Source organism: Tinamus guttatus, unplaced genomic scaffold (assembly GCF_059628265.1).
Source record: "Tinamus guttatus ecotype Peru unplaced genomic scaffold, ASM5962826v1 Tinamus_guttatus_pri_ptg000018l, whole genome shotgun sequence".
In the NCBI taxonomy this organism is placed as follows: domain Eukaryota; kingdom Metazoa; phylum Chordata; class Aves; order Tinamiformes; family Tinamidae; genus Tinamus; species Tinamus guttatus.
The window spans coordinates 1,065,987-1,089,670 of NW_028288552.1; the positions used below are offsets into that span (position 1 = coordinate 1,065,987).

The 23,684-nt window shown below is 36.0% G+C and overlaps 1 protein-coding gene across 2 annotated transcripts in view; it reads left to right on the forward strand.

Annotated features, from left to right (window-relative positions):
• CFTR (CF transmembrane conductance regulator) overlaps positions 1-23,684 on the forward strand; it is an 86,453-nt gene that overhangs the window by 45,164 nt on the left and 17,605 nt on the right. The window contains exons 13-23 of one of the 2 annotated variants that reach the window (XM_088523656.1): positions 1,969-2,055; positions 2,969-3,701; positions 4,877-5,005; positions 6,059-6,096; positions 6,289-6,296; positions 7,048-7,290; positions 8,214-8,293; positions 12,099-12,249; positions 13,334-13,561; positions 15,006-15,106; positions 22,631-22,873. In XM_088523656.1, the coding sequence (XP_088379782.1) occupies positions 1,969-2,055; positions 2,969-3,701; positions 4,877-5,005; positions 6,059-6,096; positions 6,289-6,296; positions 7,048-7,290; positions 8,214-8,293; positions 12,099-12,249; positions 13,334-13,561; positions 15,006-15,106; positions 22,631-22,873 (2,041 nt within the window). Of the gene's footprint in view, positions 1-1,968; positions 2,056-2,968; positions 3,702-4,876; positions 5,006-6,058; positions 6,097-6,288; positions 6,297-7,036; positions 7,291-8,213; positions 8,294-12,098; positions 12,250-13,333; positions 13,562-15,005; positions 15,107-22,630; positions 22,874-23,684 lie in introns of both variants that reach the window. The other variant, XM_088523649.1, reaches the window with a different exon arrangement.

The following is a 23,684-nucleotide window of genomic DNA, read 5'->3' on the forward strand; positions in this document are numbered from 1 at the left end:
CTTCCAAAGTTAGTGTCTAATTTTGAAGAACTATAAAAGTAGAGTGTTTTGCTTGAAATTAGTCATGTATTTTAGCTGGATCCTTTAGCTTTCATCAGTGTTGATTTCTCTGATGTGTAAATGGCCTCATTTATTTCTCTGCAAAGTGTAAATTATGTTGGTTCCCGTGGTCAGAAATACTAGATAGAATTATGTTAAGATGTATCTCATGAAAGATGTGCATGTGAGGGTAAGATAAAAGCTGAATTCATTAAAATAAAGACCTTCAGTGTGGATCCTTGTAGTAGATTTGTGAGAGGGAGAAAGGGGTATGACACATTCTCTTTCATGGGCTAAGGCAGGAGAGGAGGAAAGAAGCAGATGTTATGAATATGCTTACCTATCACTTTTGAGGTAGTCACAACTCATTTAATAGTGCATCATAGAATTTATATTATTTATTTATTGTTAGCTATTATTATTTTCAAAAGAACTAAATGTCCCAAAGGTGGTAGCTGCATGTTCTTTGCATTTTGTTTGAGTTCCAATCTAAACTCACCTTTCACTGAGATGTGCAGAAGCTCAAGTGTGGGTTACAGAAGAGGCTTTGAGGAAGATAGGGAAGAAAACCTGGGATTACAACCCTGAGTTGGACCTACCTAGATTGGTGACAATCTGAACATTATTTGCCTGTTCTGAAATGTGTCTGGTCTACTTTGTGGCAAAGTCATATGAAATTGGAATCCCTTATAGAAGTGCCTCCAACCATCCCTTCAAAAAAAAAGCGGATGCTGATTGCCTGAGTTCAGGCTTCTTACAGAATACTGCCAATGCCTGTAGCTGCAACTGGTAGAAATAAGGGCATGTGAGCAACAAAACAAAGAAACAAACAACAAAAAAGCCCCCCAGAAAACAATCTGTGCCCAGGTTTGAGTTAGCTCACTGGCCCAGTACCCTAGGGTTAATCATATAGAGCTAGTAAGTTCAACATTCCAATGACAGCAAGAAGTTGAGTGCTACCATTATTAAAGGAAACAAGCTGCAAACTTCTTAGCTGCTGAAAATGCCAAGAACAGTATGAACTTTTTGTTACTGTGCAGCCACTACATCATAATATATAGTCAATGAAATCAGTCATGACAGAGGATTTTTCAATAAGGTTGCTTAGTTTATTAACATAATAAACTATTATTGAGTTTTTCTTTCATGGTTACATATCTTCACATTGTTCAACACAACAGTTTAAATTAAAAATGTCTTAAAAGGTACTGAAATATAGCTATCTAGATTTTCTCTACTATTTATATCCTGGTTCATATCACATTATGATTTTCACATGTACAGAGGAAAGCAAGGGAAGCAAGGGACCTTTTGGAGCTTCTATTGAAAAAAACCCCTCTCACTCACAGATTTAGGTGTTAGTGAGCCATGTCCAGGCACAAAGAACTTAAGCTACTAATGCTATAAATAGTTTTTCATGTCCTGCCCTTGAAATATTGTATAGTGGCATTCAAGTTAATGTTTGCAAGGTTGTGGATTGCTAACACACCTGTCTGCCTAGAAGTTATTTCAAAGTACTTTTAAAACTAAGTCCTGCACCTGAGTCCTTTCAGGCATTCATTTATGATCTGAAATGTCAGTAGTCATTACAGCAGGTAACAAATTCACATTTGGGTAAATAAGTGATCACTGTACATCCAAAGGGGATGTACAGTATCAGATTTGGGCCTTAAATAGATCATTAAAATAGTATATAGGAAAGCTGTATAACTTCATTTGATTACATAGAAAGTAATTAAAAAGTTATTTCTTGAAAGGTATCTTACAGTCACTTTTAATGTTGAACCCCAGCTCCACATTATCACTGTAGAAAAGTCTATGAATTTACAAATTGTGAAACAAAATGGTAAAAGCATGCATTTGCAAATATAGATATGTAAATTTAGAAGAGAACTGAAAGTTAATTTCACATCCATTTTCTCTTTTTAGAGCAGTGTATAAGGATGCTGATTTGTATCTCCTGGATTCTCCTTTTGGACATTTAGACATTTTTACAGAAAAAGAAATATTTGAAAGGTATTGTATGTTTTGAGACACTGTTTTTAAGAATTCCATCAAGTGGCCCAATGTAAAACATGGGTACAAAATGAAAATCTGACTCTAATTAGTGTAAAGATAATAATATTACGAAATAATGATTTTAATAATAGTACAAAAATACTGAAGTGGTCAGAATAGTACCTTTTTGGATACCTTTTGGGTAGGATTATTTTTGGGAATTCGAGTGCGTGAGCATTTTGGTTAGCAGTAGGACAATATAGCTAATTGTAAAAAAATAGACCTGGACCAAGTGTGAACATAACTCCCTCTTTAGTCACAATGTCACCACTTTCTGTGATGTTATTCCCAGTGTGCTAGGCTTCATATCTGGTGTATCTGTTTACCAGAAAAACTTTCATTTAGAAATTTTTATCTGCTTTATAAGTATAAATATTTACAAAAAATATATAGTTTGTCTCATTTTTATATTTGCTAAGACTTGCGATCTAAAAGTGCCCACTGACCAGGAGATTGACAGCAGGTTGGCCAAACATAGACCTCCTGTTGGTATAGCTCAAAACAGTAAGGACACTGACTGCTATCCGTGAATTTCTTAGCCACAACATACCTGAAGTTTTGAAACCGGGCTAATACTTTTGGATTTGGTAATAAAAGACCCAAATAAGCCTAAAAAGAAAAGAAATACTTCACTTTCATGTTGGACTGTGCTTTTTAGTTTGACCAGAAAATTATTCCATTCTTTCCTTACTGTTTGATTGACTTATGTACTTGAGTACTCATTCTTCACACATCTCAGCTTTGTCACTTCCTTTGTATTTCGGGGGACCACCTTAGGGAACATGTATAAGCAAATAATTTGAAAGTGTAAGAAGTGATAAAAGCGACGTCTGATAATATTTAACATGTAAATAACTTTCACTTTTTCTAGCTGTGTTTGCAAATTGATGGCAAATAAAACTAGGATCTTGGTTACTTCAAAGCTGGAACATTTAAAGATTGCGGACAAAATATTAATCTTACATGAGGGGAGCTGCTATTTCTATGGAACGTTTTCTGAACTTCAGGATCAACGGCCAGATTTTAGCTCGAAGCTGATGGGTTTTGATGCTTTTGATCAGTTCAGTGCAGAGAGAAGAAATTCGATTCTAACCGAAACTCTTCGACGATTTTCCATTGAAGGAGAAGGAGTGGGATCACGAAATGAAGCAAAGCAGCAGTCTTTTAAACAGACATCAGATTTTAATGACAAAAGAAAGAACTCCATAATTATTAACCCGCTTAACGCAGGCAGAAAATTCTCAATAGTGCAAAAAAATGGAACGCAAGTCAATGGAATAGAGGAGGGTCACAACGACCCACCAGAAAGGAGACTCTCGCTGGTACCTGATTCAGAACAAGGAGATATGGTTCTACCTCGAAGTAATGTGCTGAATGCTGACCATATGCTGCAAGGGAGGAGAAGGCAATCTGTGTTAAACTTGATGACAGGTACCTCTGTGAACCAGGGACCAAACTTTTACAAAAAGGGAAGCACAGCAGTTAGAAAAATGTCCGTGGTGCCTCAGACCAACCTGTCTTGCGAAATAGATATCTACGCCAGGCGCTTGTCTCAAGACAGCGTCTTGGACATTACTGATGAAATTAATGAAGAGGACTTGAAGGTGTGTGCTGATTTAAATTGATCTGTCTTTTGATATTGGGATTGTTTTGAGCAATATACTCCTTATGTATTTTTCTATCTGACTTTGTCATTCCTAATGCAATATTTCTCTGTGGAATATCATTTTGGAGTATCTGTGAAATGTTCTTTTTTAGCTCAAATAGCATCTTTAAATCATTGTATCAATACCTTCAAATTTTATTTTTCCTGATCTTTTATAATTTTTGAATGCTATCTGTAGAGGTTTCAATATAGACTAATTTGATCTTCCACACTTTAATTTCCTTTTAAGATTACTTATGGTAAAATGAAATTTGAAGCCATAACATAAAAGTATGTTATTTTCAAATAATTATATAAAATAGACATTTGAAATGTTATAACTCACAGAATAAATTAGAATACATTTTAACATCTGGCACAGTTTCTAAATATTGCAGTTCACTGGAATTTAATCAAATTTTACAAATGTGTCAGATATTATGCAAAAAGGAAAGCCCTGCATAACTTGTATGTCCTTGTATGAATCAGACAATGCACAGAGGAGTAAGGTAGTATTTTGCTCTTCTTTATGTATAGTATAGAAATTACATAACTAAAGTTGAGTTTTACAACAAGAATTGATGCAAACTTTCCCTTTCTGACAATTGGGATGAAGTACTTTCATTTTCAAAATGACACTTGATTTTCACAGAATGGTAATATTTTCTAACCTAGTTTTTAACTTAGAAAGGTGAAATGTTGAAATGTAGATCAAATATTTAATCTCAAATTTGCTAAAGCATTCCCCATCTTTTCCTCTCTGTTATTGATCTCATCAGAATAAAAATCCTCCTAAGTATTTATGAAGTAAATCTAACAACACTTTAATAATCTACTTTGAAAAAAATAACTCATAACTAGACTGCGTTGGACGCTAGTAATGTTGGACAAGTGTTGATTGTTACTCTTTGAATGATAGTAGAGCTCTCCGAAAATCTCAAATCATCCGTGTCCTTATAACAAAGACAACTCAGCTAATCATTATCTTCCCCTTCAGCCTTATCAACCAACCTGAGTGCTGCAATCTATAATGTGGAATGAGTTAGCAGAAGAAATGATGGTGTTCAAGTGTCAAAATTCTCATATATAGACATTACTGTGAGTCTAATAATGTTGGTATCAATTCTTTGACAGGAATGTTTTACAGATGATACTGAAAGTATGGGTACTGTTACTACATGGAATACCTATTTCAGATACATTACCATCCACAAAAACTTTATTTTTGTACTGATTTTGTGTGTAGCTCTCTTCTTAGTTGAGGTAAGAAAATCTGCTACCATGGTTATTTTGCTACAAACTGATTTGGTGATAAAAGTATGATAAAAGTTTGTGATAAAAGTATAAAAGCATGTAGCATCAAGACATTTACTCATGCATGTATTGCCGATTAATCACTTTTTTTGCTAACTTTCAAATGATATTGAAATCTTTTCTGTTGCCTAGTATTGTCTAAATGAACATTGCTTATCAAAGACAGTGATTAGTGCATGGCAGCAAAAACCCACTGCCTCAGATTACTTCAATTATTTTCTGCTGCATAGTAGAATAAATAAGATTGAATCAAGAGCAGAACAGAATCCTGTTGGGAGTCACAGAAATATAATTGTGAGGGAAAATTGAACCTTGCAGTTCCTTAAAATTAGGGCATGACAATCAGTCTTGAGTTATTTACTGTAAGACTCAGTGTACAGGCAAGAAGGGGTGATGTGGAAGCATCTGCTGGATGGCATTGAGACATTTCCTGGAAAAAAAATTAAAAATATCCACATTAAAAAATATGAAAATAGATTACGTGGAGAATTATACAAAACAATGAACCAAGTAAGATCAGAAATGTAGATGTCTCAGATACAGTTATCAGTTAGCAAGAACAACAAGGCAAGAATAAAAAATGTTTGATATCCATATCTGAATAGCTTCCTTTGAGGATACTGAAAAATAGACTTGCTGTTTTAGAGCTATCAAGAAATAAGAATATTTAAAACTTGAAGTATGTTAAAATATAGTGAATATGCCTTCTCACTGAGAATGCATTAGCAAACCTTTGTTAATTAAAAAAGAAACACACAATAAAAGAATATTTAGCCACTCCAGAGCCTAACTGTGATAAAAGTCTAAATGTAGCTTTCCTGGTGGGATGCACATGGTTTATGTGGAAGGATTTTGCTTCAGGAAAGTTTGACTTCCATTTATAATGCTCTCTCTACAAACAGTTACTAAGTCAGGGAAAGAAGAAAAGTGAATAAAAGAAATGTGACAAGATGTGACATAATGTGACTAGAAAAATAATAACTCTTTGTTCTCTGGTCATAGGTAGCTGCTTCTCTTGTTGGGTTATTCTTTATTCAAAAGTAAGTATTGATGGTGATCTGTTGTGGGATTGGAGATTTCTTTGTGCTGATTTTTGCTATAAATATTTAGATAAGTTCTGCCAAAAGTATGTATGGATAGGCACTAGCTTTTGTTCAGTGAAACAGCCATCATCCTCAAAGAGAATGATCCGAATACCTGATATAGTTGATCATCTTAAACTGGTACCTAAGCGCTAGCAGTCAAATGATTTGTGCCATAGTGCTGAGTACATAACTGCACACAAGGCACAGCCTGAGTTGGCTCAGTCTAGAGGTTTGTGGTCCTGATATTTCTATACACGCTGCAGTTCATTGCTGTCTTTCATAGATGAAAGGCCAGACATGTGCTTAGGAACATATTAGGTGAACAGTTTCTGTAAGACTCCACGGTGCAGTTCACCTATGGAAAATTCCCAAAAGTCACAGGATCAAGCAATTGAAGATTAAACCATATTGAGAATCAGTGTGGTCTTTTCTTGAATAATGCCAACAATCTTTGTTCTGGTCCTGCAACACTGAGTCTGTAGGTATGAGCACAGGAAGTACAGTGAAGCAGATTTGGGGGAAATTATGTTACTGGCCCTTAGAATAGGTCTTGTAGGTCTTAATTATATCTGAAGCATTTTGCTTGCTTAAAAAATCACTTTTGTTCAACATAGTAGTTTGGGAAAAATATCTAAGAGGGTCTTCAGCTATATCTTGCTGTGACATCTGACCACATAGAGAGTAACTTTGCTTTATTGGCACATGGGATAATTCATAAATTATACTTCATAAATGCAGGGCAATAATTAATAAATTATTGAAAAATATATTATCATAATTAGCATAGTTTTATGTTGAATAAACAATGCAGAACTATTTGTACTTCAGAGAGAAAATGACAGAAACAAAATCACAGATGCAGGTAACATATTTATTTTTAATTTGCAATCACCAGTTCAACTTCAGAAGCAAATACAACCCAGTCAGAAAACAGTACCTCTGACAAACCTCCTGTGATCGTCACTGACACTAGCACCTACTACATCTTTTATATTTATGTGGGAGTGGCAGATACCCTGCTCGCCATGGGAATCTTCAGAGGTTTGCCCCTTGTGCATACTCTTATAACAGTGTCTAAAACTCTTCATCAAAAGATGTTGCACGCAGTTCTTCATGCACCTATGTCAACATTCAACTCTTTGAAAGCAGGTAACTGAGAAGGGAACTGATTGATTCATGTATGGGGTTTATTTTAATTAAACAATTTTCATTCTGTTAAAGGATACCATTATATTCCATTTCACTTTTCAGTCAAGTTGAATGTTAAAAGTTTGCCACATAAAATAATTTGTGAATCTTTTAATGAGCTCTGATTGCACTTTAAGTATGACATATTTCAGTTGTCAGCTTTGATTTTGAAATATCACCTTCTACATTGAAGTAGAAAGAGAAAATTGTTAATTGTTTCAGGTTATAAAATCAGGGAAGATTTTAATGAATAGAATTTATCTAAAACTGTAATAGAAAAGATATAGTCAACTCCGTGGTGAGTGACAAAGATGAATAATAAGCAGTGCTTTATTTCATAAGGAGTCCTATTGAAGTGACATAAAATGTCAGTGTGAATAATGCTTCTCGCATTCATATTTGATTCTGAAGTTGATATAGAGTTCATTGTATAACTGGTGGTACAGTTGGTACATTGTATAACTGGTGGTACAATTTCCCACTGTGTATGAAATCTCTATCCTATACCCTATTTACCAGTGCATGTTATATTGCGGAAGACATTGGTAAATGAAAATACACCATAGTGGGGTTCCTTAATTTCCCCATTATATTCTTAATTCTGTTATTTGATTATTAAATAACTTAGAAGTTAAGAAACTGATGTACAAACAGATATGCAGTTGTGCAAATGATCAGGGTTACAGAACCAAATTTCTTCAGGATGAACTGTAGCTCCATTAAACTGCAATAGAATTGCTTTTACTATAACAAATGTTTTATTTTTCCTTAATATTTTGCATTCAGAAAAAAAAGGTGAATATTTTGCTAAAGCTAACAAATGTGGTAGTTACTTGTGCTAAAATATTTGCTTTGTCTTTGTTTGTTTGTTTCTTAATCTGCAGGTGGCATACTTAACAGATTCTCAAAAGATACAGCAATACTGGATGACTTACTTCCACTTACAATATTTGACTTTGTTCAGGTTTGTAAAATAAAAAGTTTTACATTTTGCTCTCTTATAACACTATAAAGTTTCAGTCATACATCATGGGAAAGAAATTGTGTTAATTAAAAGAATTAAGAATTGAAGTTACATCTCAATATTCTCTTTCTTTTATAAATCTATGTATCTGTTTACATGGCTGTCTATCTTGTTAGTCAACTTCATTGCTTCCTTTTTTAAGTACTTGTCCATATATCTACCTCCAGTGTTTTGCAAAACCCTTCAAATACTCAGGTTCAGAAATACTTTTGCCCTGAAAAACTGTACAACACAAGTACACCCTGCTGCTACCCACACTTAACTTCAAAGACATAAAGGGCATTCCATAGTTTCTTTCAGTTATCTTGGCTCAAGACGAGCATTTTTTCATGCTATCTATTTATTATATTCATCATATTCATGACTTTACTTCCTTGACCTCTTCCATTCCTATCTGCTAGCATTGCCCTTCATTTCTTTCTTATCTTGAATGTATTCAAAATGTGTGATAAGCTGCACAATCTTTCCAAGTTCTTCTGGAGAAGAGCATTGAACCTTTCCATTGTCCTGAACACATTTTGCCAGTCATGCTCTCATAAGTTATTTCTCTCAATTCACTACACACTCGAATTTATTTGGCAGCTTAAAACTTCCCTGACACTGCCAATAAGCAAGTGTATCTTCATCTGAAAGATACAGAGAAGTTATACATGCAGCTTTCTCCTCCTGTGCTGATGGGAAAGGACCTCTGGACTCAGGACTTGGAACGTTTCTAACACTCTTGCTCAAATCAGGGTCAACTAAAGTAGGTTGCTCAGCACCACATCCAGCTGGGTTTTGAATATTTCCAGGAATGAAGACTTTACAACCTCTCTGGGCAACTTGATGTGGTGTTTCACTATCCTCACAGTGAAAATGTTTTTGTGCCCATTTTCTCCCGTATTGTTACTCAGGACCACTGAGAAGAATCTGGCTTCAACTTCTTTAGCCCCTCTTTAGCCTTGCCATCCTCTTCCCAGTAATTTCCAAACATTGATAAGGGCCTCCTCAGTCTTTTCCAGACTGAACTATTCAAGCTCTCACAGCCTCTCCTGTGGTCAGATGCTCCAAGACCTTTATGGCCCTTCACTGGACTTGCTCCAGTATGCTCCTGTCTCTCTTGTCCTAATGAGCCCAGAACTGGGCACAATACCCGCGATGCGTTCTCACTAGTGCAGATGAGAGAGGAACCTCTCTGTTGATGACACTATGGCCCAGGAGGCTGTTGGTCTTGTGTTCAACTTGTCCACAAGGACTGCTAGGTGCTTTCCAGGATTGCCCGCCAGCCTGCACTGGCGCATGAGATTACTCATCCCAAGGTTCAGAGAATAACAAAAATGCTAATTTTTAAAATTACTGGATGTCCAAATCCAAATATACCAGGGAGGAAGACTTGCTAACTGCCAAACATTGCTGGGGAAGAAATAGCAATTGTCTTTGCAATATGCAAACAATGCCTGACATTTACCTAAGAATTTAGCACAGAATTTGTGAGCTAGTTTTCCTTCACTCTTCCATGTAGATCAGCTGATAGGTGATTCAGCTGACTATCTTATGTATAGGGACACTGCCGCCTTCTCTATTGGAACCGGGGATATTGTGAAACATTTTTCCTTGAGGCTTACATGGGTAGTAGACAAATCATAGGGCCTTGTCTTTTACAGTGCAGCACTTTTCATCCAACATCAACAAGATCCCAGGATGAAAGAAACCAAAGTTACTTTCTGGTCACTGGACACATATCCAATTGTCCGTAAAAGAAGAAAAGCTATTAACCTCCACATGAGTAGCAATACATAGCATCCGCAGTGTTTGCTGACAACCAGTTGGCCTGCTTCCAAACCTCTTGGATATGCATTGCATCCCGCTAATGATTACTTAGCATTTCAGCTAGTTTTTAAATCATTCTGTCTTCTCCCAGTGCAGACAGTGAGATTAATGTTTTCTGGAAATCCTTTATGTGAGATACTGGTAGCATCTATTGCATCTACTGGTTAACCAGAGCAGCTGCTGTAGTCACCACTGACCTAAATCCTTGTTGAAGTGTTGGAGCTACCATGAGCTGCCCTATTCAAAGGGAGGCACACAGGAAGCACTGGAATTTGTCTCCCTGATCTGTTTTGATATTGCTTTTATTCCTGCTCTGACCTGTGGTCACCACATTCCTAATTCAGCTGTGTTATGTCTCTTCCATCATTTCCTGAATGTATATCAATATAGCCTGCTTGTGTGCTGATTTATGTTTCTGCCATTTTAAAGAGTCATCTTCCATTTGACTTTGCACTTATTTTCTGTTTGCAGGAGAACATAAGTCTTACATTCAACTTTTTATTGAAATAACTATGTTGGAGCAGTTGTTAAAACAATATGACATCATCGTGGCCTTTGCAAAATTTTGGCAAATGATGAAAACAGGAATTAAATTGTGTGATACAATCACTGTGTGACTATATGAGCTCAAGTAACCAGAAAGCTGTATAATTTGGATAAATATCATTTAAATAGCTCATTTGCTGCTTAACAATTACAGATAGAAGAGATACTAAATTGTGCAGTTTGAAATAATCACTACAAAACAGTGATATACAGCCTGCACAATTTAGTCCATGTGTGTCAGCCTCTTTTTAAAAAGAATGGGAAAACAATGAAAGATTTTTTTAAATGGCTCAATTGATACAGTAGATTTTTTCATAAACTTTGGTGCTGCCATTGTGTCGCTTAAACTTCTACTGAAAACAAAAGATAGGAACCAGGAATACAGTTATATGTTGGTAAAAGACATTGGACTTGGAATATTGGATATAAATCTTTCCTTGAAATCATGCAAAAGAAATAGTAAAAGCACTAACCACAAGTTTCTTCCCATTTGTTCATTTACGGTTGCTTTTATCTGTTAAATTTTCATTTTCATGTATTTTTTTAGTGTGAATGGTACAAAGCAGAGCTTTGCTATTCTGCAAACACTTATCTATTTGATTTTCATCAAATGTAAGTATGAGACAGAAACAGCCTGTACACTTAAGGCACTTCTGAAGTAAAGACCAAGGCCTGATTTGTCTAAATTTGTCTTTAGCTACTGAGGATGAAGTCCTATGGCAGTGGCTGTAGTCTCTGGCAGGTGTAAATAGATTAAACCTTGAAACATTTTCTTTCATCTTCTGTGACTGTAAAACATCAATTTTCTTCTAAAAAAATTCATACTACAAGTTCTGTCAGGTCTTATCTCTGTCATCTGATCAGTGAACTCCTACTAGAAGTTCCAGCTTCATTTCTAGGTTATAGTCACTTGAACAACTGATGATGTGCAATTTCCCATTTGTTTTCTGACCCTCAGCATGATCTACTGGTTGGCCCAGAATCTGCAGGACACTGGCACCTAGGTTCAGGCTAGCTAGCGTACCTCGGTCCAGAAAGACAAGGACAGTGGAAGGTGGTTACAGAGATGGCGAGTATCTTTCATACAATTTTAACTGGAAAGTGAGTGCATAGCTGCCATCTTTTTCGTAATTTAGATGTCTGTAACTAGAGAAAACTTTTCTTCTTCCTATTATAGAAGATGGTAGCCATTCCTGTAAGTTATGGATCTGGTCTCAGTTATTCAACATCTTCCCATGGAGGTTTATTCTCAGCTTCAAATCCTAGTTAGGGTAGCGTTTTATGTTCCTTTAGCAATACATAGTTGCCATGGAAAGAGATTCATCACCAATCTCTAATCTATAAAATGACAAGTTTACTATATCAATAGTATTTTTCTTTCATTCTGCAGTTAATACTCATTGTGATTGGCGCTATAACGGTAGTCTCAATATTACAACCCTACATCTTCCTGGCATCAGTGCCTGTGATAGGAGCCTTTATTGTGTTAAGGGCATACTTCCTCCACACTTCTCAGCAGCTGAAACAACTGGAATCTGAAGGTATGAGCAGCAAAATTGGTAGACTTCTAAATCCACAACAAATCAATTGAGGAGTGATTCACCTTTTCACCTCTTCTTTGCCTTTTCTCTTGCAAAATGCCCATTGTCTCTGGAAGCAGAACACACATATCTCTTAAAAAAACTTTGCTGTTACTAATCCAGCCAATATTGAGTGACCTGCTACCAAAGTGCAATGGAGAAGATTTACTTAAAGCTGGGTATTATCACCACTGCAGCTGAAAACAAATAAAGTTCTGACATTAAGTTCTCTTGAGAATGAATTGAAAATTTCTGGTTAGACTTGGTGTGTCTCAGAAATTTGTTTCTTTATGTGAAAAATTTAGAACAGCTGTCAGTTTCTGTTTTGATTGTGAAGAATTCTCGCTTCATAATAAATGATTTCTCTCCAACCTTTAAAAAGTGAATATATTCCAAATAAAATGGAAAATCCAATTGAATTTGAAATATGGTTTTGCATATCAGCCACTGTGGTCTGACTTTTCAATAAGCTGGCAGATCTTCAGCCAGTCATGAACCTTAAACACTGATGATCATCTTTGGTTTTACATAGAGCATAATTCTGAAGTTCTTAAGGGCTAAATCTAAATTTCTTCAGTGTTCACGGGGATCCAGCATTGGCTTGTCATATTTAATGTAGTGCAAGGTCTGCTTAAAATTGCTCTTGTAAGTACACTGGAGTCCAGATCAAGTACTCTGTCTGTGAAAAAAAAAATTGCTCAGTGGGGTTCTCAGAATTTTAGGAATTCATTCTGGGTTGGGAGGAACGTTCTCTTTCTTGTCGCTTCTTAAACAGACAAGGAGTTTCTGCAAGTAACATGCTAACTATGAAGAATTAAAGTGATCGCCTGCTGTCATGCTGAGTGGAATTGCAGCCCATTCAAGCAAACACTGTTATTATATATCCTGTGCTAGGATTATTTCAGTCATGTACTCCAACAGTGTGCATAAATTAAACCAATGACAAAAATTATACTGCTATGAGTTGGAAGTTAGGGCTGTGTATTTGCGTTATACCACAAATATTTGCTTATGAATGGTTCTAATATTTTTGATTTAAATACAGCTCGGAGTCCAATATTCACACATCTTGTTACAAGCTTAAAAGGACTGTGGACACTGCGAGCTTTTGGGCGACAGCCATATTTTGAAACCTTATTTCACAAAGCCCTGAACCTACATACAGCAAACTGGTTCCTCTATTTGTCAACTCTGCGCTGGTTCCAGATGAGGATAGAAATTATTTTTGTTGTGTTCTTTATTGCTGTGACATTCATCTCTATCATAACTACAGGTACATTAACTTTATCTTTACAAGAATACCAAAATATAAGTTTTGCTTCTGTTTAACAACTCTGTTTGGAAACCTCTGAGAAGAAAACAGTGTTGCACAATTTAGCATATATTGGAGTCGGTGATTTAAGTATGTCATATAATAGTAAATGTGAATTAATTAAAATAGAAATTATACCACAATTATATGTGATATTGTAGAAGAATAATTGAAGGGATTGATTTGAAAATAATATCCACATATCTGAGGGTCCAGCACTTTCCTCTTTTGACAGTAATTGCTGCAAAAGTAACCTTATGGTAAGTAAACCATATTAATGTAACTGTGCTAGTGTACTGAAAAGTTTGGATAAGGGGTTATCATCTTTATAACTCAAACCCTTTAGTAAGTAGAGGTAAATGTTGTTCTCATTTTTCATTGTTTCTCTTTATTTTTTCTCATGTTTTTAAGACACGGTAAATTTTATTATCTTTTGAAGTTACGTCAATGACAGAAATTCAGAGATGAATATTCCCAAACCTCTTTACTTCTTTTTCTTTGAAGGTATTGAAATAAATAAACTCAGTGGAAAACTCAGCACTTAAAAAACTCAACATTTATAGCTAAAAAGCTATCAATATGTTTGAATACATTCAGTAAGCTTTTGTTACAGTTATTTTTTGATTTTGATTCTCAAAGAACTTCTTTACTGTGAGGGTAACAGAACCCTGGAACAGGCTGCCCAGAGAGGTTGTGGAGTCTCCTTCTCTGGAGATCTTCAAAGCCCGCCTGGATGCCACCCTGTGCCACGTGCTCTAGGTGACCCTGCTTGAGCAGGGGGGTTGGACTAGATGATCTCTAGAGGTCCCTTCCAGCCCCAACCATTCTGTTATTCTGTGAACCGTGCTACAGTTTATAGTGCTTGCACATTGTCATGTGAATTCATAAAATGCAGGGGAATTCCACGCTTGCTTAAGAGAGAAATTTATGCCTACATCTTGGTGAAACGGTGAGAAGAATGTGTTCTCTATTCAATCAAGAGCTGCAAATGTAAACTGGATCAATTAGTTTGAATTTTTAAGTTTTTGGGGTGTGATGTTTTATTTGAAGATACCCTTTCATTCTCTCAACATTAGATAGATGTATAGGAGTCATTTTATAGATTCACATGCGTTGGACAGAGGAAATTGCGGTCACAATTATTGAGTCTATATTGTGTTCCCAGCTTAGGTATCAAGATTTAATTTCTCCCTCCACCAAAGTACAATTGCTTTTTTTAGTAAATCCAGTCCCAAAGGCAGGAGTTTAACTGGTAATTAAACATTTATATAATCACACAGTCCATGTTTCTCTCATGAAATGCTAGTGGAAAAAAACTTTTCATTTGAATATATATTTTAAGATATACATTCTAATTTTCTGGTGTCTATTTGGATATAAATAGAATGTCTTTTTCTTTCTGTAGGTGATGGACCAAGCAAGGCTGGCATTATTCTTACTTTAGCCATGAACATCATGGGAACCTTGCAATGGACAGTAAACTCAAGCATAGATGTGGACAGTTTGGTAAGCATTCTGTGATCAAAAATTCTCTTGGATTAGAACAGGGGAAGGCAAAAAACTGAAGTTTCTGATTGCATGCGTACCAGTGGTGGAAAAGCTTATAAAAGACTTGGGTTTATTTTGTTATAGTTACATATTTATTCAGATCTTTCTGGATCTATTTTGGGGCTTTGCACTGCAAATCATAACGGAGGTGTTTGAACTCCTTCCCTGCAAAATCAATAGTGATTTAAAAGTCTTTCCTGCACTTCCGTGGGGGTCTTTCTGGTTTAGTGTGAAATAATTTCTGGCATCAGGTTTTGAACTTGTACTAGCATTCCTTTCTAATGTGTTTATTTAGTTATTTATTTAGACTGTAAACATTAAGACAGAATATTCTACAGGGTTGATCTATGTATTGTTCCTGTTGAGCGGACAGGAAACTTGTGAAAGAATAGATTTCTTCTTGCCTTTTTAAAATTATATTTCAGCTTATATGTATAAAATAAAAGTTTGATTTTGAAATATAACAGCTACATCTTTCTTACACTTCATGCATTGAAGGTTTCATTTTGGACACTATTCTTACCATAAAATACAGGAGTCATAAAACCATGATTACATCTAAGAATGTTTTTTATGAGTAGATCTTCCACACCCAGCCATATCATCTCTGGATCCTAAGTTAACTTCTCCAGCCAACCATTTCAGCATGAACAAATAGCTCTTAGGGCAGATTTTATAGACTATTATATCCCAATGAGTTGTTGTTTAATGAGCTGTTGTTTAAAAAGAAATTGGGGAAGATGGTGATGGTGAGGGAATTTTTGCCAAGTAAACATATACTTACTTACTTAAGTGATTCAACTACCCTCATCCTGAAGGAAATCCTCTAGAGCCCCAAAACTGGGAATTAACCACTTGCAATACATAATCTCCTGTTTACATGTATGAGTGGTGGTAGTCCAGAAAACTGACTACCATTCGGGGACACACTTTTTTCCCTATCCACCAATTGTTTCATGATGATTCTTTCTTTGCTTACTAGAACAGCATGTCTTGAAGGACAAGCACTTTGTGAAAGGACTCCTTTGTCCTAACTGCAAAACATGGAGATTGGCATCTCTTTGACTAATAGGAAGTAAAGCACATTGATGAGGCATAACATGGCAGCAACATTCAATTAGCTCTCATTTGTGGACTATGAATTGGCCTTGCAAGGCATAATGTGATCATTGTAAACATAAACATTTATGAGAGTCATATTCACATATTGTTCCGCTTCATACAAACTGAAGGTGTTTACAAAGGCAATTGAAAATCCAAATATGATATGCGGAGGATGTGTGACACACTATAGTTTTAGTAAAGAGTTTCCACTTCCTTAAAATACATTTATGTTAAAATGTCATCTATTAATTACAATTAGGAAGTAACACCCCTTCCCCTGGGGAGAAAAAGTTTTAAATTACTTTATGAGTTTGTGAACACTTTTCTCTATTTAAAAACAAAGTATTTTACTGGAGCAGTGGTTCTGTAAATGACAGTCTTATGAAGCTCATCAGTTAGTCTGGATGGGCTAGTCAGATGGATAGTCTGGACTTCTTTAGGCAGTGGATTACTGTACACCTTTGTATTTTTTGGTATCCCAGATGCCAAACTAATAGATGTTCCTGGCAGGATTGTTTTCCTGACATTCAAAAGCTTTTTCTGTGCGCAAGCAAATAATAATGACGTCGTAGCTTCAGGATAATGAACCTACTTCGCTGGGTGATGCAGATGTATTATTTCCTACTCTTTGTGTTCTCTACATTTAGCACTTCCCTCCTTAAAGACTTTTGCAGTAATTTGGTTTAAGATATCCTGCAAAGGTCTGCATGTGTGTTTTACTTAGTGCTCTGAAAATGTTCTATTTGATTATACTCACTTTCTCTCTCAAGGGCTACTTTGAAGTTCCCTGTAGGAGCAAACAGGCTAGAATTGGTACAAGGAGAGTCACAGATAGGCACACACGGCTCTAGATGACATCACCCTTGCCCTGCACGGGTGACATCCATGTGTGCAGGCATGCCTGAGTATTTAAGGTACTTGTGGCAGTTCTTTGATTGCCAGATAAACTGGAGTCTTATGCAAGTGGAAGAAGCCCACTGCTGGGGACATATCTGTTGAAAGTTGGTGCATAATATTAAGCTCACACTTAGGTTTTTTATAAGATATGCAAGATAGGGGCATTAGTGAAATAAGTGCAAATAAAAGAAAAGAAGGGAGGAGAATAAGGAAACAGGATCATGTGAAGAAGTCAAGTATGTCCCAGAAAAAATACTGACCAAATTGTCAGGTGTCAAATTTGATTTATTCCTATCTCTTTCATGAACGTTCTGTGATGCTCACTGAAGCAATCTGAGGATTTCCAGATAGGATTTTAGTTTCTACATAACATGAATATTCTTTCCTCTGAAGCAAATTCTGTAGAACTTTATTTGACTTTAACTGAAAAGTTCTCATTGTCTTTTTAAATACCCCATAATGGTTCTGGCATTTCGTTCTCTACCGTGTTGATACTTTATCTGCTTTGCTATTTTTTTAAACATATGTGGTCACTCTGACAGCTATCCATTGTTTTATTTAAAGCTACCAGTTAGACTAGATTTATCTTCTCACTTTGATCTTTATGCTCTTACTCCTTTTGCTGGTTTTCAGTCTTTTTCTTATTCCATCAGGCAGTCTTGCAATATTTTTAATTTTTACTTCCATAAGGAAGGAGAAAATAAGTTTTCCAGTAAATGCTGCCTTCACAGATAAGCATTGCAGTAGTCCCAGTGGACTATTTTAATGCTTTATAATCTCCTCCTTCACTGATGTGCATCCTGCAGTAGCAGTGCTTAAACTGGGAAGGACAATTCCTTTTATCAGGGAACAAGAAATTGCCACACTTTCACAGTGTTGCCAAGATTACTTATGTAAGGAGATATAAAAAGAATTCCCATAAGAGAGATTAAAAATACACTTGCGAAACCTCACAGTGCCCCACCCAGTACATCAGTGATGCTGAAGTATTGAAGTAATGTACGTGGTGAGAAGACCAAAGAAAAATAATGGTGCTGTTACAGTTGATCTTCATGCTTTTTCTTTTCCTTGCTATTTCTTCTTTAACCTATTCAACTAATATTTTAACTAGGAAATGATCTTAATATATTTTTATTACTGTTAGCAGAAAACCTGAGAATACTTAATTTCCGTATTTTAACTACCCAAAATAGTTGAGAAGAAAATCTGCATCAGAATAACAATCCTTGTGAAGAGGAGTTGGTCATCTGGAAGGGAATAGAATCAATAAAAATCTGGAAGAACACTCCCTTTTTTGCTTGCAAAACAGCATGGGGAAGAACAGATATTCCTGTATAAGTTTCACCTGAGCTAAATTTTACATTTCTGCAGTTTGGTAGAATAATATATGTATCTCATAAGTGCTTCCAAAATGCAACAGCAAAAGATTTGAAATTTCAATATAGAGTTTTCCTGAATTTCCTGTTTTCACAGTAACTATCTGCAAAGGGATTTTTTTTTTCAACATAAGCCATAGGACCAATCTCTTGTAGCATTTCTCAGTTATAGTGTGAATCCTATGTGAAGCTGGTCTGGAGAAGGTTACTGCTCTCTTTACAGCAGAAAAGCATGGGACCTTACGAGATTAATTGTATTAGATTAGTTGTAAAAGAATTAGTTCTTCAACTTCTGGAATATATATTACATAATTATATTATGGTTATTATCCAACATTAAGAAGAGTTTAGAGGATTTCAAATGAGGAAGTAAAGAATTGGTATTATTAAAATCTTTGTAAAATACAATTAGGCAAGACTAAAATTAGTTTATTATGATCTACCCACTTTTAGCTGAAAATAGTAAATATATGTCTTTTTTTCTAAAGCATTAGGTGGAGAATGTGAATATAGCAGGTACATTGATGTGAGTAATAGGCAAAAAACTTGCTGTCACTTACACTATACTTGTCATTATGAGTGACAGAAGATTTCTTCCTGCAAAAGGAAGAATGGATGTCTTTGTAAAGTGTTACTGACATTTATGCAGCATTCTGCCCAGATCAAAATCATAATGCAAATTACAGAGCCAGGGAAACATCATTCTGAATTGATTTAAAGTATTTAAGCTGTCAAAAAAGTCTGCATATGTGATATGACTGATCAATCTGTATGGGGTGCCTGGGAAATAGAGATGAAATTACCCATTATTAAGCAAGCCCCTTTGGCCAGATGGCTTTCTAGAAGATATTAGGCAGTATGTAGAGGTCGGATCTTCCACGCAATTGTGGGGGCTCCTTTCTTATACAAAAATTCACTGCTCTTGACAAAGCTTAGAAAGAGCTTCATTTGTGAAGCTGTGGTACTATTAAAAAGGCAAGATTTCTGAAAATGAAATATAGCATCAAACAATTAAAACAATTCAAATAAATGCATGGTGTTCACTATGGGTGTTTATTAAAAAGCAGTCAGACAGGAAGGAAGTTGTCAGTCTCGTCCAAGGTCTTCCTATTTGTATCCCCAAAATGAGATGATATTCATATACCAACATGGTGATCATGCGTTTCTACCATGCACACTTTTGAGATGGAAACTGCAACCCATAGGCTTGGGTGCTAACATGCTCTTCTGCCACAATTCTCTTTCAAGATGTTCAGAGATGTAAACAAGTATCTCAGTATTCCTTTGTATTATATGCATTTACTTCCACATGGAAAATCCATCTAATAGTATTTCAGTCTGAATTAAGGAGCTGGAGGGAATGATTACATATGAGATAGAATTATGTTGTTAGGGCAATATAAACGCAGTTAAACAAGGCCAAAGATGTACAAAGGGATTTCCATAATCTCTGGATCTCTGTTCCAACACTCAGTCACTCTCATAGTAAAAATATTTGTCCTTAGATTCAGAGAGAAACTTCCTGTGTTTCAGTTTGTGCCTGTTGCCTCCCATTCCACTGCTAGGCACCACTAAAAAGAGTCTACCCCCATCCTTTTTACAACCTCCCTCTTTATACACATTTGATTTTCGTGCATTAATAAGATCCCCATGAGTCTTCTCCAGGCTAAAAAGTCCTAGCTCTTTCAGCCTTTCCTCATATGAGAGATGCTCCAATCCCTTTTTCATCTTAGTAGCCCTTCACTGGTTTAACTCCAGTAGCTCCCTATATCTCTTACACTGAGGAGCTGAGAACTGGACCAAGTAGTGGAGGGACCAGATGTGGCCTCATCAGGGCTGAATAGAGGGGAGGAATCATCTCCCTCAGCCTTCTGACAATGCTCTTCCTAATGGAATCCAGAATACCATTGGCCTTCTTGACCACAAGGGCTCACTGCTGACAACATGTCAACATGTTCCCCAGGACTCCCAGGTCCTTCTCTGCAGGGCTTCTTTCCAACAGGTCAACCTCCAGCCTTCTAGTATTAGACTGTACTAGTGCATGAGGTTATTCCCCACTAAATCCAGGACTCTGCACTTCCCTTTGTTGGACTTCCTGAGGTCTCTCTCCACTCACCTTTCCAGCCTGTCAAAGTCACTCAAATGACAGGACAATCCCCTGGTGTATTGGCCCCTCCTGACATCAGCAAACTTGCTGAGGGTTCACTCTGTGCCTTCACTCGGGTCATTGATGAATAAGATGAGCAGGATTGGATCTAGTATCGAACCCTGGGGAAAACAGCCCTACAGCTAGACTGAGAACCACTGATCACAACCCCCGGAGGTCTGCCGTTCAGCCAGTTTTCAATCCATCTCACTGTCTGCTCTTCTGACACTTTCAGAGTCTTCACATAATTTGGTTCTGCAGTTGGGCATCTCAGATAAAGATGTAAAGTTGGGTTGAAATAATCCAGATGAATGCACTCAAATTGGGTGGAATTAGAACTCCTCTGCAACTGAATGAGAAACTGGAAATCTGGTAATAGCAATTTTAATTAAACCCACCAAGCTTGCAATGGTGGCGCACAAAATTATTACAAGAAATATAAACTGGTTAATGATCTGGATAAAGAGAAATTACATTAAGCTGTAAGGGTGCTACTGAACAAAGATTAGATTTGTGATTGAGCTCATTTAAATCTTTTCTTTTTTTAATGCTCTCAACAAAGAAAAAAAATGTGTTGAAGAAATCTGCTAAAGACACAAAGCTGAAGCGCAATGCCATTCTAAAGGACATTGGGAAATGAAAAGCATTAAGTGATCTCAAATAATAAATATGAAGTAGAATTCAATAATCAATCACTAAGAATAACTTCTGGTGTAAGTTAGGATCCCCTCAAATAGAAAGGCCACAGTGGAGTGAAACTTCTTTGGTGATCACTGCTTGGTCACAGGATAACTACAAGATGGAACTGTGAAGAAAAAAACATATGAACCTAGGAGTGTTTATCAAGATAATCTTAAAAGAGATAGGAAAATACCACTGCATTTGTACAACATCCTTGAAAAACTTCATCCACAATTCTGTATATATTCTTATCAAATAGCAAAGATTAATTCAAACAGGCATGTTTGGAGGAGTGAGAACTTGCATTAAGACTTAAACTTGTATTTTCTCTAGTCCTGAGGAACAAAGGCTGGTTAAAACTAAGACGACCCTCTATGAGCGAATGGGGAAAGTAGCAAGGAAAAGAACTGCTTAAATATTTGAATTAATACAGGAACAAGAACAAACTTGTATATAGACCTAAAAAAAATTGTTTTCTAACCACCTGAACAGTGAATTCCTGGTGAAGGAGATTAATTCATTAATTCAGGAGCTGTTTACTAATTTATGTTTAATCCAATAATGAAAAAAGGATTATATGATATGACTGACCCAGAAGGTCATGGCCTAGTCCCATGCTGTTTTCATAATTCATTGAGATTGCCACTGGTGCATTTCAGCTTCTATCTAAATTCCCTGACTGACAATACTTGATTACTTCAACTAATATGTATAATTACAGATATAAAATTAATTGTGATACAATTTGTGATTGGTACAAAGCAATGAAAAACCTTTCATAAATACTCAAATGTTAATGTCCAATCTTTTTTCTCCGTACTCGATGCTAAGGTTTTGCAGTTTTGAAATTCTACGCATTCTGTTGATCATTGGAAATTTAATCATTACTCAAGGAAATTCATTTTCATGTTGAATAATCCCCTACAGGAGTAGGAGTCCAAGATGTTTTTTTTGTGATGATACTTTGTTTTTCCATAGGCAGTTCTTTTATACTTTCAAAGTACGTTTGAAAAGATAAAAAAAGCTATTGTGTCCCTTTAAGAAAAGAGGCAAGTGGAATCATTTAAAAATGTTTGGTCAAGGTTAGTATTACAAAATAAAGAATTAAGAGTTTTACACACACACAAAAAAATCCTAGCTTTTAAAATTATATCAAAGTATAACTTGGAGAGAAAAGAAACTTTCTGTTTCTGGATGATAATTAGGAATAATTTGATAATATTTGCTTTGATAGCTAAGTATTAGACGCAATTAGAACACTGTTTGTTTTATTCTTAGATGCGGTCTGTCAGCCGAATATTTAAATTCATTGACATGCCAACAGAAGAGACGAAAAACATGAAGCCACAGAAGGATGACCAGCTTTCAGATGTCCTTATAATTGAAAACAAACATGCAAAAGACAAGAAGATCTGGCCGTCCGGAGGCCAAATGACTGTGACAGACCTTACAGCCAAATATATTGAAGGAGGAGCTGCTGTATTAGAAAATGTTTCCTTTTCAATAAGTTCAGGGCAGAGGGTGAGAGACTGTTTTGTTGTGTTTGACCTGACTTCCATTAAGTTTGTCTAGAAATGTCATTATAAACCTACTCATTGACTAAAGAGTAGGCCAAGTTTATTAAACTTTTTGTAAATGGAAATATGAAACTGCCACAAAACAAAGTAATTATCTAAATCACCCAAGGAACAGAAATGTTTTATGTCTCATTTTGATAAGAACTCATATGTAAGACTACTAACTGCTACAGCTACTAACAAAAAAAGATGGTTGTAGCTAGTCTCAGGATTTCTCAGATAACTAAGCACGCTGAGGACTTTTTCTCGTTGTTAGTAGCAGAATATAGTGATAAAATATAAATGTGCAGCAGTTCTCCAAGTCCTATCACTGTGCATGCAGTTGGCTGCCTTCCTCTCCTGTGGAGAGGGAAGTTTGCTAGTGAACATAGATCCTAGGGGCAGACTGACCCAGGTGCAACAGGGCACAAAAGAATACGGAGCAGTGTGCCAAGGGTAATGCATCAGTAGCTCCCACGGTCAGAGGAGTAGAGGTTCTGTCTCAACTGTTTGATGAGTGCTGTACACTATACCAAATTATTATATAATTCATAATCAAAAGTTCTATTCTTTAAAAGATTTACAAATCTTTAATTAATATTTATGCATGTTTAGGGTCACATTCAGGAAAAAAACTTATTTTCAGGATAGCAGTTAGACACAGCTTTAAGTTCATGCTGAAGTATCATGCTCAGTGGGTGGAATGAAAGATTTGCACGATCTCCTCAGCTGAAGCCTTATGGATGAAGCCAATTTTTACTTTCTCTCATAGATAA